The sequence below is a fragment of the Lynx rufus genome, unplaced genomic scaffold (genome assembly GCF_022079265.1).
Source record: "Lynx rufus isolate CCGP_SWC_20201006 ecotype Redwood Valley unplaced genomic scaffold, mLynRuf1.p SCAF_5, whole genome shotgun sequence".
In the NCBI taxonomy this organism is placed as follows: Eukaryota; Metazoa; Chordata; class Mammalia; order Carnivora; family Felidae; genus Lynx; species Lynx rufus.
In genome coordinates, this window is record NW_025814867.1 from 37113555 (window position 1) to 37127821 (window position 14267).

The following is a 14267-nucleotide window of genomic DNA, read 5'->3' on the forward strand; positions in this document are numbered from 1 at the left end:
TCCAGAACTATGAGAAATAAATTTCTGTTGTTTATAAACCACCCAGTCTATGGTATCTTGTTATAGCAGCCCAAATGGTTAAGAGAGCCACTGTCTCCTTAGCTCTAAATTACATGCTTATATACCTATTCTTTTTGGTCAGTTTTAAACACTGTTAACTCCCTGGAGAGGAAGATGATAAATGAACTATTTATGTATTATATCCTACTTCACCCTCCATCTCATATTTTGTTAGTTGCAGCATTATTTTAGTATTAAAAATACACAGCATTTACTTTTTTACTTCTAATTTTTGAAAAATTTACTATTGGGGCACCTGGGTGGCTCAGTCGGTTAAGCGTCTAACTTCAGCTCAGGTCAGGATCTCACGGTTCATGAGTTTGAGCCCAGTGCTGGCTCTGTGCTGACAGCTCGGAGCCTGGAGCCTGGATTCTGTGTCTCCCTCTCTCTCTGTCCCTCCCCCGCTCATGCTCTGCCTGTCTCTCAAAAAAAATAAACACTAAAAAAATTTTTTTTAATTTAGTATTTATTTGTTCTATTGGTTATATATTTACAACTTTAAAGAATATATTTATATTTTCACTTCCAGCTCTACCATCTTTAAACTCTTAACATCTCTCTCTCTCTCAATCTCTCTTTTTTAAAAAGACACATTTATTCAGTGTCATGACCAGACTATTACATTTAGCAATCAACAGCAAGCGTTCCAAAAGAGAAAGGAAGAAAGAAAGAAAGAAAGAAAGAGAGGAAAGAAAGAAAATCTACATTAAAACTTTGTTGGAAAAGCGACATTAAAGGTTTGTTGGAAAGCTTTACACTTTCCGTAGAATAGAAACTAAAATAACCTGTTATACAATTAGTCACAAATACAGTCGTTGAGTTTTTTGCCCATACACATGAGTAGTGCCTAAAACATGTCTTCTTTGTTGCAGCAAGGCCCTGCCACCACTTGGCTGTTGTAGCCTGTAGCTTTCCTTGTCACTTTTCTGGCTTTTCTCTCCTGCTAAATTAAGTAGAAATGTTTCCTGGCAGTAATTAAAACCTTCTGCCACTGCCATAGCTGCTGCTGCTGCTGCTGCTGCTGCTGCTGGAACCGCCATAGCCACCTTGGTTTCATGGTTTGGCAAAATATTGGCCTCCAGCACCACAGGGGCCAGAGCTTCTGCCTCCAAAATTTTCTCCTTTCATAGGTCCAAAATGTGAAGATTGATTGTTGTAATTGCCAAAGTCATTATAGCTTCTGTCATCTCCAAAATTGCTTCAACCATTACCAAATCTGTTATAGCTGTCCCCATCGCCACTATATCCACCACCACCTTGACTTCCACCAAAGCCACCTCATCAGTGAAGTTTCCTTCACGATCAAAGTTGTAGTTCCCACTAAAACCACTTCCACGACCACCACCAAAGTTTCCAGAATCACTTCGACGTCTTTAGCTGGATGAAGCACTAGCCGTCTCTTGCTTAGATAGGGCTTTCCTTACTTCACAGTTGTGGTCATTCACAGCATGGTATTTTTTTTAATTTGTTTATTATTTTGAGAGAGAGTACATGCAGGGAAGGGGCAGAGAGAGAGAGAGAGAGAGAGAGAGAGAATCCCAAGAAGGCTCTCACAAACAATGAGATCATGACCTGAGCCAAAATCAGAGTCAAACGCTCAACTGACTGAGCCACCCAAGAGCCCCCAGTATGGTATTTTTGAATGACAATCTTGTCCACAGAGTCATGGTCATCAAATGTCACAAAAGTAAAGCCTCTCTTCCTGCCACTGCCTCAGTCAGTCATGATTTCAGTTACTTCCATTTTCCCATAATGTTAAAAATAATCTCTTAGATGATGTTCTTTAGTGTCTAATGCCACCAACAAAAACCTTTTTCACAGCTAAGTGGGCACCAGGTCTTTGAGAATCTCCTCTTGAGACAGCCCTCTTTGGTACCACAACTCTTCCATCCACCTTGTGTTGCCTTGCACTCATGGCTGCATCCACCTCTTCCACAGTGGCATACGTGACAAACCCAAAGCCTCTGGTGTGCTTGGTGTTTGGATCTCTCATTACCACACAGTCTGTGAGTGTTGCCCATTGCTCAAAATGGCTCCTCAGACTCTCATTGGTTGTTTCAAAGCTCAAACCTCCCATGAAGATCTACCACAGCTGTTCAGGCTCTTTGAGAGATTCTGACTTAGACATGTTGGTAGTGGCAGGGGAGACTTTAATAATACTTGTTAGCATCCACAGGCAGAAAGCAACTCTTAACATCTCTTACCTTATTATTTATTATGTAAGAGAAAGAACACATCTAGATTTCCCTTCAACTTTCTTCCTTCAACTGTCTCTCCATAGAAATTTCTTTTTACAATTTTTCTAAAGTTTATTTATTTTGAGAGAGAGAGAGCGAGCGAGCATGGAGGAGGGGCAGAGAGAGAGAGAGAGAGAGAGAGAATCCAAGGCAGGCTCTGTGATGTCAGCACAGAACTGTAAGATCATGACCTGAACAGAAACCAAGAGTTGGACATTTAACTGACTGAACCACCCAGGCACTGCCCCCTCCATAGAACTCTTGACTTCTGTCAACTCCACCATTACTTTCATATTGTTAGAATTTATAACATTTACATCTTGTTCTGTGAATGGCCATTCAATTGACACTAATTATTGAAAGTCAATAAACTGTAATTATACTATTTTGCTTATGTAAATAGCATTCGCTGTAGAACAAAAGGCATTAGTTAGAATAGAAAAGGCAAATCTATCACTAGCCCCTGACACTAGGAGGGATTCTTCAAACATCAGGATTATATAATTAGATTTTCAAATACTCCATGAGAAGGACCAAATAATAGCACATTTTAGTTTGCTTTATATTTGTTCATATTTCTGCTAGTTTTAATTGCTTTCCATTTTTCCTCTTAACAAAGGAAGCACGTGCCTTCACCATATGACTAAATTTGTCTAGGATCTTAATCCCAGTCTTTGTAGCATGGAATCCACTTTCTGCCTGAGGACAGACATTCTTCTCCAGTTCAGTATCAGTTGCTCTGTTAGCCTGCTGTACAGCTATCCTTCTAGGCCTTCCTTTCATTGGGTTAGGGATTAGTGTTTCTTGGGTCTCAAGTTTTTCTTATTTGTGAATTCCTTTCTCTTTGTACTGATTGATCCTTAATTGATTTTTTTCAGAAAGAATTTTTGAAAGGTGAGCTTTCTGAGTTCTTCATGTCTTCATTTTATCCTTACAGCTGAATGATAGCTTAGCTGGTTATGATATTCAGATCCTCAGAACTCTGAAAGCCATGCTCCACTGTCTTCTGGCACCGAGTGTTTTTGATGAGAAAACTATGAGTACCGATTGTCTTTATTCCGTTATAATTGACCTGTTGCTTGTTCTCTGGAAGCTTTTAGAATCTTCTCTTGGTATTTAATGTACTATAAACTCACAAGTTTATAGTGAAGTATGGGTTTATTTTCATTTATTTTGCTTGGCACTCAGTAAGCCCTTTTACTCTGAAGACTCCTATCTTAACTGTAAGAAATAGTCTTCTATTATTGCTCTCGTTATTTTTTCCCCTGCATTTTCTTGTCTCCTTCTGAAACTATTAGCTGGCTATTACCCTCCTGGATTTAACCCTGTATAGTCTTTGGACTTTTAAAAATATTTCTTCCCCTCTGTATTTTTGCTTTACACTTTGGGAGATTCCACTAACCTTTTCTTTCAGCCCTTATGTTGATTTTTTTTAATTAAAGGACTTTGGGATGTCTGGGTAGCTCAGTGGGTTAAGCATCCGACTTCAGCTCAGGTCATGATCTTATGGCTTGTGAGTTTGAGCCCCGTGTAAGGCAGCTCAGAGCCTAGAGCCTGCTGTGGATTCTGTGTCTCCCTCTCTCTGCTCCTCCCCTGCTCGCGGTCTCTCAAAAACAAATATTAAAGAATTTTTAAAAAGGAATTAATTATATTTTAAATTTCCAACAATTCTTTTTTCTTTTCTTTTTTTTTGTCTCTGATTGCTCCATATACATAAACTTGTTTTATGGATACACAGGCTTCTCAAATTTTCCTTAGGTCACTAATGAGAATACAAAAAAAATAAAGTAGTTATCTATTTCCTCTGAAGTCAGCTTCTTTTTAAATAGTTCCTTTGAAAATATTAAAATTATACCTCCTTGTGGTTATTTTTCAATTAAGCGAACCAGAAAAATGTATATCAGGAAAATTGCCTAAACTTTTCTCAGTTAAAAAAACAAGTTCTATTTTGGAAAATTTCAATCATATACAAAGTAAACAAAATATAATGAACTCCAGTACTCATCACCCAGCTTCAATAAATATAAACATTCTGCCATTCTTGTTTCACCTGTACCTTCCCCTTCTCCTATATATTTTTATAACCAAATTATTAATTGATCTTCCACATTGAGTTAGTCATTTGAATTTATTTTTCATTTAGTAAACTATCCTGTTATATCGTATCATACATTTTTTCATAAGTCACCTAATAGAGTGAATGACAGTATTAAAAATTGTAACAAAACTCCCTCCCATTTAACAGAGCACTTTCTACGCCATATACTGTGCTCACGCTTTAAAAAAACACTGGTTCATTTAATTTAAGATGATTAATAATGTAGGTGTTGCCCTTTAATCTGCAAAGGATGTAGAGATGTTGTTTGTTAAAGGATTAATCAAAAATTAAAATTGAAACCGATGTTTCCATAAAGAGAATTGTGTGTTCATGACTGTGTTTCTCAGGTATAATAAAATGCCAACACAACTGGAGATGCTGTTTGTAAGGAAGGACTAATTCTAAAGAAATCTTTTTTTTAATGTTTTATTTATTTATTTTTGAGAGAGAGAGAGAGAGAGAGAGAGAGCGAGCGCACATGTGAGTGCAAGCAGGGAAGGGCAGAGAGAGAGAGGGAGGCAAAGAATCCAAAGCAGGTTCCAGCCATCAGCACAGAGCTAGACGCTCGAACCCATGAACTGTGAGATCATGCCCTGAGCTGAAATCAAAACTCAGACACTTAACTGACTGAGTCATCCAGGTGCCCCTCTAAGAAAATCGTAATATCTATTCTCTAAGGGACAAATAATAATGATCTTTCAGTGATTTAGTACCATATTAGCATGAGTTATAATACCAAATTATAAATAAGATGCTGTAAGAACTGAAATACTTTTTTACTGTGTACATAATTCTAAAATTCAGGAATAAACCAAGAGTTTTAGCAAATTGAGAGCCAAAATATCTTGTTTATGCCCATAGAAGGCAGAAAATGGGTTCTGCTGAGGGGGGAAAATATTTAACTAAGTGTATCACAACCGTTTCTCTCATTTTCTCTCATTCTGCCTTGTTTAGCTTTATGAAGTTTCCCCAGAGCTCTGCCATCATTCGCTGGTGAACCAGTACTGGGTAGTTGAGGGAAGATGGGGATTTGAATCAATATACTGTTTTTTGATAGCTTTTTGACTATGGGCAAGTTACTTAATTTCTCTAAACCTCAGTTTCCTCATTTACAAAATTAGGAAAACAATACCTCCCTCTTAGAGTGTTTGTAAAGATTAAGAAATACACCACACTAAGCAAGTAGTACAGGGCCTAGGACTTAAATATGTATAAATGATCATTATTATTCCTGTGGGATTCATAGGATGCTCTATGCTACAGGCAGGGTAGCCAGATTTGGCAAATAAAAATACAGGATATCCAGGTAAATTTGAATTTCAGGTAGATAATAATTTTTTATTATATCTAAATATATCGCAAATATTGCATGGAATATACTTATACTAAAAACATTATCCATTGTCTTTCTGAAATTCAAATTTGAGTGGGCATCCTGGTAAAATAGCTTCTCTTTTAAAAGGGCAACTTTTAAAACAAACTTATACGGAATAAAGCTGTGATTAAATTTGATATTTCATCTGCTCATACTTGGTAGTCTCCTTCCTCCAATACTCTCAGTATTTTCTCTTCCAGGTAACGCTCAAGCATCATATATCAGAGAAACAAACAGTGCCCGTATTTTGGAGCAGAATGTCGACTTTTCCCCCAAATTGAAATCTGTTGGATCGGTTACTCTCCTAAACTAGGCATGGGTTTTAAAACTACTTACTGAATTATATTTGCATTTAAATCTTTATTTGGAAAACCACAAAGCACCACATAGGAAAGTCATATTGAGGACCACTAAAAAATATACAAACTACAAATCCCTGACAGCGCTCAATAGCTCTGAAACACTATTTCAAATGTTCTCGTTTTCTTTGTGTGCACCATGTTTTCTTTGTGTGCACCAGGTTAATTATTTTTCAAACTGTGCTTGTGACTAGCACGGAGACCCACAAGATAAATGAAGCAGATGGGTTTTACATTTTATTCCAAGCAGACCGTACAGCTTAACCTCTTAGCTAGACTAAAAAGCCTGTTATCCTACCGGTATTTTGGCTAATTTGTAGTTAGATTTTTTAAGGAGATAAAATATAGCTTTCCTAAGCGCAGGGGTTGGGAATTAGTTTGTGGTAATATATTCTTCTATCTCTTTTCCACTTGCGGGAAATGTAATCCATAATTCCTTGCTTCAACAAGCAACGTGAGGCAATGAGAGACGCCGGAATGTCTTCATCCATTTATTCCTTTAAAGCATTTGCAGGCTGTGTTTAAACTTCCAGGTAGATTATAATGCAATTATTCCAAACGGTACTATATGTGCCACACTTATTTCCTCATTCATAATTTATTTGCCAGTACACTAGAAGCAGTGCTCCATTTGTTTTTCCTTAAAAACACGCACCTTCTGCTCAAACTCCCTATTTCCTTTCCTCCCGTCGCCAACAGTCGCAGGGCGCTGTACTCTTCAGCTCCATCTCGTGTAGAAAAATGTCGACTGCACCCTCAGCCCGGACCAAGGGGCGCATCCACTAGTGGAAAAGATGCAAAAGCCGGGAACTTTACTTAGGCGTCACCACTAAACGAAGAAATGATTTCCTTTTAGATGCCGTCTCAGAAAAAAGCAGGTCTTTAGAGCTGACAGGAACCTCAGGAAAGCACATATATTGATTTCCTTGATAAATTCAACCGAATCTGGAGAAAAGCATACTCCGTTTCATTAGTACTGACGTAGTTAGAGTGAAATTTCCATCGAGCTGCGTGCAATTCCTGGCGGAATCCTTCCGAAGAGCCAAGTAAGGGCATTCTCTGAGAGGTAGTCGTACTACACTGGATGCCTCACGGGATCCTACAGCAGAGTTTACGCACGTCAGAGAGCCCAAAGGAGAACGCTTCGAGGCGGTTTGGGAGGCCGGTCGGCGAGAGGGTGGTGAAGTCCTCTCCTCGGTGAAGACGACTCGAGCAGACAGGAGTCGTTTCCGCGTTTTGGCCCCACGCTGCCGCAGGCAAGGCGCTGAGGGGCCGCCGGGCCCCGGTTGCCCACAGCATCTCCCCAGAGTTCTCCTCCTGAGAAACCTGCGGGTCACGGACGCCCACCTTTTGCTTGTTAATGTAAATGTGCTTATGAAGCCCTCGTGATTTTTAAAGTTGCCATGTGTGGTTTTTGCTTCCTCGGACCAGGGCAGAGGGAGCCCCGAGCGTCCCTAAGCCTGGCGGGGAGGCGCGGGGCGAGGGGGGCGGGGCGAGGCGGGGCCGGGGCCCGGGGCGGGGCGTCCTCTCCGAAACCGGCCGCTCCGGGCGGCGGCGGCGGCAGCGGCGGCGCGGACCGAGCGGCGCGCGGATTGGTTGCGGCGGGCGGAGACGTCAGGCTCCCGCGGCCCGAGCGGCCGCCGGGCTAGCGCGGCGCAGTAGGTTCGAGTGCGTACCGCAGCGCGGAGGTGTCCTTTGCCGTCCCGCTTTCCGCCGCCGTCGCCGGGCTGTGCCGCTTGAAGCGGGACGCGCCTCCGCGCTCCTCGCCGCCTCCACCCGCGCGGCCGCCGCTCCCCTCGCCGTAGGCACACGCACCATGACGAAGAAAGAGAAGAAGTCCTTCAACCAGAGCCTAGCCGAGTGGAAGCTCTTCATCTACAACCCCACCACCGGAGAGTTCCTGGGGCGCACCGCCAAGAGCTGGGGTGAGCGGGCGGCGGTTGGGCGCCGGGACCGGCAGCGGTCCGGGGGACGCCGGGCGGGGTGGGGTGGGAAAGGAAAGGCGGGAGGCGGCTCCCCGCGCGGGGGCCCCCAGAGCAGCCACAGCCTCCACCGCCCACAGCGGTGTTCGTCCCGGGCCGCCAGACTGTCGTACGGGCGGTGGCGGAGGAGGGGCAGCGCGGCCCCATTCATTTCTAGCGTGGCGGGCGGGCCGCCGCTCGCTCCCGAGGCAGCCGGGCCCGCGGGCAGCCTCGGCCGGGCCGCGCCGCGCCGGTTCCTTCCTCCCAGCCGGGAGCGGGGCGCACGTGCTGCCCAGGCCTGCGGCGCCGGAGGCTGGGGACCCCTGCCCGGAGCCGAGTCCCGAGCGTGCGGCAGCCGAGAGCCCGGGCCTCCTTTGTACGGAGCGCGCGGTCCGGGAGAGGCCCTGGCTGAGGCGGCCGGTGGCGCCGAGCGGTTCGGGGAAGCCAGACCCTGCCCCACGCCCGGGGAGAGGAAATTTCCACTCTCGCCGCTATCTTGTGACTCGTCCACGCTGCCACCCCGGTCGGAAGAGTGTGAGTGAGTGTTAAGTGTGTGGGTTGCATCTTTGTGCCGCGGTTAGTTAATCACACAAGTACTTGGTACACGCAAATGCACTTGAATTCGGACAGTGAAAAGACCATTAAAAGGGTTGGTTCCTGCCTAATTCCTTTTTAATTAGAGACGTTTTCTTCCTGGCAGAGAGGCTTCTTTTGGGGAAAGTAAATCCCAGAGGGAACAGTTTTTGTGCCTTCAAAACATGTGATGGTTGTGTATGTTAGCAGTTTTTCTGTGTATGAGTTCTTTGTTTTAAAAGGCATATTTAAGCCATCCACCAGTGGAGTGCTGCTTTAGGGTGCGTTTTTGCTTTCCGAAAATTTATATTAATTTATAATTTATATTGAATAAGGACTAGTGTTTTGTTTTTGCCTTTTAAAGAACACCTTGTTAGTAGGTCTTGACCTTTTTTTTCTGTGTGAGAATAAATTTCTAGAGTTGAGAACTATTTGGGCACGACATTTTTAAGAGAAACAGGGAGAGGGTAAATTAGCTATGACTCAAAAAATAAACTGTTGCTTTTGACTGAAATTGGCTCCTCCAGAGTGGAAAGGAGGCTTAAAGTCCTATCACAAGCTGAAAGGGGCCCTGGAGGTTTTTTAGCCCAACCCCCAGTTTAGAGATGAGAAAAATGAGATCTAGAGAGGTTGTGATTTTGCTTTGTGTAAAATTACATATTCCACAGAGCCAAGAAAAGAACCCAGTTGTCCTTTAATCCTAGTCCAGCAGTTTTATTATTTTACAGATGCCTTGCCTAACTAACACTCACGATTTTTATTTAGATAGCTGTCTTTTGGGAACCCACTAATGTGAAGAGGAAATAAATCTTGCATCCGGAGTTAAATGGGGGAAAAGTGGTGAACAATTATTGCTTCTAGAATGTGCTACCATTTTGCTGAAGGAATTTTTGAGTGGTGGAGAGGGATTAACTTTTGTAGACTACTTCCCTCAATGCCTTCTTTCCAGTAATAAGTACCTTCATTTTATGTTAGAATGACATTTCTTAATGCAGGTAGTACTTCTTACCTAACCTTTGTATTTATATGATGTTGAAGTTGAGATTTTATTGAGTATATGTATTTAAGTAAATAATAGGCACAAACTGTCAAAGTGTAAAGGCATTATATAAGAGTTATAGTACTACAGGTAAAGTTGGGATTAGTTTTAGAAGGATTAAGGGAGACTTATTCAAAATTGAAAATAAGGGCTTTTCTTTTTTTTTTAATTTTTTTAACATTTATTTATTATTGAGAGACAGACACAGAGCATGAGCAGGGGAGGGGAAGAGAGAGGGGGAGACACAGAATCTGAAGCAGCTCCAGGCTCTGAGCTGTCAGCACAGAGCCCGACGCGGGGATCGAACTCACCAACTGTGAGATCATGACCTGAGCCGAAGTCAGTCACCCAACCAATTGAGCCACTCAGACGCTCCAAAATAAGTGTTATTCTTATCAACAAATAATACATTTCCGCGTTTATTGGAGTAATAGTAAACCAGTGCAAAATGGCATAAATTGCCATCCATAATCCTATCCCAACATAAGGGCATCTCTCTAAGGATATATGTAGATGTGGTGTGTAGAGGCTGAAGTCCATACTCCACTCTCCAGGCTGTGTACCCTTGAGCGTGGGGAGTCTGCCTAGAGAAAAGGGTATCTTGTTCTAGTTCTAATTCTTAGAAAGGCACTGTATGGGCTAGCTGCCTGATCTCATCACCACAGAGATACCCACTGTTAATATTTTTGATACATATCTGGGCAGACTTAAATGGGTATAATGTCAATTTTTTTTTTTTAACAAAAAGAGATCCTACAATAAGTGTTGCTTTATAGTGTTTGGAATATATTGTGGGCACCTTCCCATGTTAATAAAAATCCGTATCATCATTTTTAATAGCTCACTAATGTTCTATCATATAGGTCCATGTACTACCATGATTTTTTAAAACAAACATGTTGATTAACATGTATATCTTATGGATGCATGGGAGATACCCAGGGAAATATGAGTAACTCCTGATTTTTTTTTAACCAGTATTTTATCGTATGTACTGGTCTCTCCTCCGCCCATTCCCTCCAGCCTTGCATGTACATTTCTGCAAATTTATTTCTTGATATATGTTTCTACTAGTGCAATTTCTAGGTTGTATTTAATATGTGTACCCTTTACGTTTTGGAAATAAGTTACTTTTTTTTTTTTTTTAAAGAAACTCATTTGCAAATTTTTTCTAGTTGCTTTTGAATTTCAATGTAGGTGTAGGGGGGAGATGGTTATGTGTTTGTTTTTTGGGTTGACTTTGGTAAAGTTGCAGTGTCTGCTGGCCTATAGAAAAAAGCCTTCTCTGCCTCAAAGATTTTTTTTTAATGTTTATTTATTTGTGAGAGAGAGACAGAATGCAAGTCGGTTGGGGCAGAGAGAGGGAGGCACAGAATCTGAAGCAGGCTCCAGGCTCCGAGCTATCAGCACAGAGCCTGAAGCGGGGCTCGAACTCACGAGTTGTGAGATCATGACCTGAGCCGAAGTCGGACGCTCAACCGACTGAGCCACCCAGGCGCCCCTACCTCAAAGATTTTATAAAGACATTCATTTAACATATTTCCTAATTTTATTTTTTACATTGAAGTCTTTAGTACATTTATCCCATCTAATTTGAGGTTCTTCAATGCGTGGGATATATTAAAAGCACTCATTTAAAGAGCAATTTTAGCATTTATACTTGGGATAGAGAAAATACTGGAGGTTATACCATATTGTCTTTATAATATTTTTTAAAACTTCATTCATTTGTGAGAGAGACACAGCGTGATTGGGGGAGGTGCAGAGAGACCAGGAGAGAGAATCTCAAGCAGGCTCTGCACTGTCAGCACAGAGCCCGATGTGGGGGTCGAACTCACAAAACTGTGAGATCATGACCTGAACCAAAACTAAGAGTTGGACGCTTAACTGACTGAGCTACCCATGCACCCCACATTGTCTTATTTTAAATGACCATATAAAAGGTTTTTTTTTAAGATTTTATTTTTTTAAGTAATCTCTATACCCAATGTGGGGCTCAAACCCATGACCCCAAGATCAAGAGTTGTGTATGCTGTACTGACTGAGCCAGCCAGGTGCTCCTATATGAAAGATTTTGAGTTGCTTCTTGTATGTTTGGCAGTTTCAAAATGCTCGCCGATACAAAATCACTTCAGTTGATTTTCACAACAACCTTCTAAAATGAAGTGCACTATGTAGATGATCAAAGTATACCTAGAGCTGGTTTCTTATGCTGAACAGTAATGACACATCAGGAATTAGTAGTTGCCATGTATGAAACTGGACAAAAAAATAGCATCTTGTGGCTTATGTTGCAAATACTAAAACTAAATGCATTAAATACAATTAGAGTGAAAGATAGCTTAGAAATCATCTTTTATTTAAACTGTAACAGACCATGTGTTGCAATTAACATTTTTAATAATAATGAAATAGAGGGGCGCCTGGGTGGCTCAGTTGGTTGTGCATCCAACTTCTGCTCAGGTCATGATCTCGTGGTTTGTGTGTTCAAGCCCCGTGTCGGTCTCTGTGCTGATAGCTGGGAGCCTGGAGCCTGCTTCAGATTCTGTGTCTCCCTCTCTCTCTGCCCCTACCCTGCTTGTGCTCCGTCTGTCTCTCTCAAAAATGAATAAATGTAAAAAAAAAAAAAATTTTAAGAATAGTGAAATAGAATAGTAAAAATACCAGTTTATTCTGCCTGATAAGTTTATTCTAAGGAAACATGTTCCATGAAACTTTTCTGTACTTTATATATACAGATACCTTGAGTAAAATGTATTTCTTATTGTGGCTCACAGTCAAAAAAGCTTGAAAGCCACTAATGTAGCCCTATGTCCTCATTTCATAGGTGAGAAAGTTGAACTCGTAGATCTGATTTGTCCAAATTTACTCAGCGATAGAATCCTTGGCCTTTAAACTACCTCCAAGGCCAGAGGCTTTTTTTTTTTTTTTTTTTAAACTATGCTGTGACTTGATGTCATTTAATGACATCTGCTGTGGGCTTCTTTGGAGTTCATTATCTGAGGGCTGTCAGTAGATGCTCTATATTAATATTAACTTAAAACTTGAGTTACTGATTTCCAAGCATACTCGGGATTCTGGACCAAAACTATTAACATCTACATTTTGTTCATGTATCTTTTCTTTTATTATAGATCTACGAAGTGCCATTTTCTCAGTCACCTGCTCCCATTCTGGGTCATGCCTCAGTAAATGCTCTGCTTTGGAGATCAGACTCCATCCCATCTTGGGTGTCTGACTGTAGGGGAGAAGGCAAGTGTGTTTATTTTCCCAGTATCACATAGTTTTGTAAGATGTTGTTCTTTGTCCTGTGGAGTGTGACATACTAAAGAAACTTTACAAAAATGTGCGCTGTTGGGAAAGTAACAGGACTTGCCTTACCCTGTGTGCAGGCTATAAATGAAGGTCAGTGGTGGGTGTGGCAGCGGCAGCAGCAGAGGCATAATGAGCCATCACCCAGCAGGAGACAGCACTTCCTGGACTGGTAGTGGAAGGGAGGGGACGGGGTAAGTTTGTGTGTTATGTTCTAGATGTTGTAATTACAGTAGTATGTGCTTTACTATTGTTAAAGACCAACCTTCCTCTGCCCCCAAAATTTGATTCTTTGAAACTGACTTTTGAATTTATATCTGTAGAATTAATTATATTAAAAGAAGTTTAAAAATCTTTCTATCTTTAGTCACAATATTTCCATGATTTTTCGTGTTTAAGGACCAATCTTGTAATGGAAAGAGAAACATTTAACGTTGAAAGATAAGTTTATTATTTTCTAATTATGCATTTATTGCATTAATTTTGAAGTAAAATTAATCTGTAATCTTTAACCACTTAGAATAAGCACTATTAACATTTTAATAGTCTGTTTCTTTTTTGTAAATAATTTTTTTTTTATGTATAAGTAAAAATTTAAGTATACACTTAGATAGCTAGTTTTATCTTAATTTTTGATGTTTGAGGGGATGGTTTTTACTCCTCTGCCACCTTGGGGGCATAACCTTGGGGTTATGTATTGGGGATAACCTTGCCCCACTCCATCACCTCTGTGGGAAATGGTCACACTTCCTCTTAGAATTTATGTATTCTGGTGTCTTCAGTTATTCTATGTTGAGACTTCCAAATCTACATCCCTAGTTTGTATGGTTTTTTTTATATTAATATAACCAACTGCCTGTCGGAAATCTTCAATTGGATGTTTCATAGGACTGTGGAATGTTCAGTACACTTCTTGTAAATAAATCTCCATTGTCCTCAGGGGCTCCTTAGTATGACACACACACTGTAATCTTGCTGACTTATTTCTCTGTCTACCATTCTCTACCCCTTCTGGGCCTGTTTCCTAGCTTCTGAATCTCTCTCTTTGACCTTGGCTTGGGTATTCAGATGTCAGCTTTGATAGCCTGATCTCTGGTACACATCTTTGAATGCCTATTTGCCTTAAGACTGCATCAAGTGCCTGTGTATCCCACAATATTTTTTTCTATTTATGACTTTATGTAGTAGTGTTGCCTGTTTACTAGACTATACATTCTTATTTACTCGTCTTTGATTCCCTAACATTGAGCCTT

The 14267-nt window shown here is 41.2% G+C and overlaps 1 protein-coding gene and 1 pseudogene across 1 annotated transcript in view; one reads left to right on the top strand and one right to left on the bottom strand.

Annotated features, from left to right (window-relative positions):
- Positions 1-464: 464 nt before the first annotated feature.
- Positions 465-2412, bottom strand: LOC124526429 (heterogeneous nuclear ribonucleoprotein A1-like; annotated as a pseudogene).
- Positions 2413-7752: 5340 nt separating this feature from the next.
- The window catches only part of ATP1B3 (ATPase Na+/K+ transporting subunit beta 3), a 46248-nt gene continuing 39733 nt past the window's right edge, over positions 7753-14267 (top strand). The window contains exon 1 of the mRNA XM_047099368.1: positions 7753-8054. Coding sequence (XP_046955324.1) covers positions 7946-8054 — 109 coding nt within the window. The 5' untranslated portion in view covers positions 7753-7945. The remainder of the gene's footprint in view (positions 8055-14267) is intronic.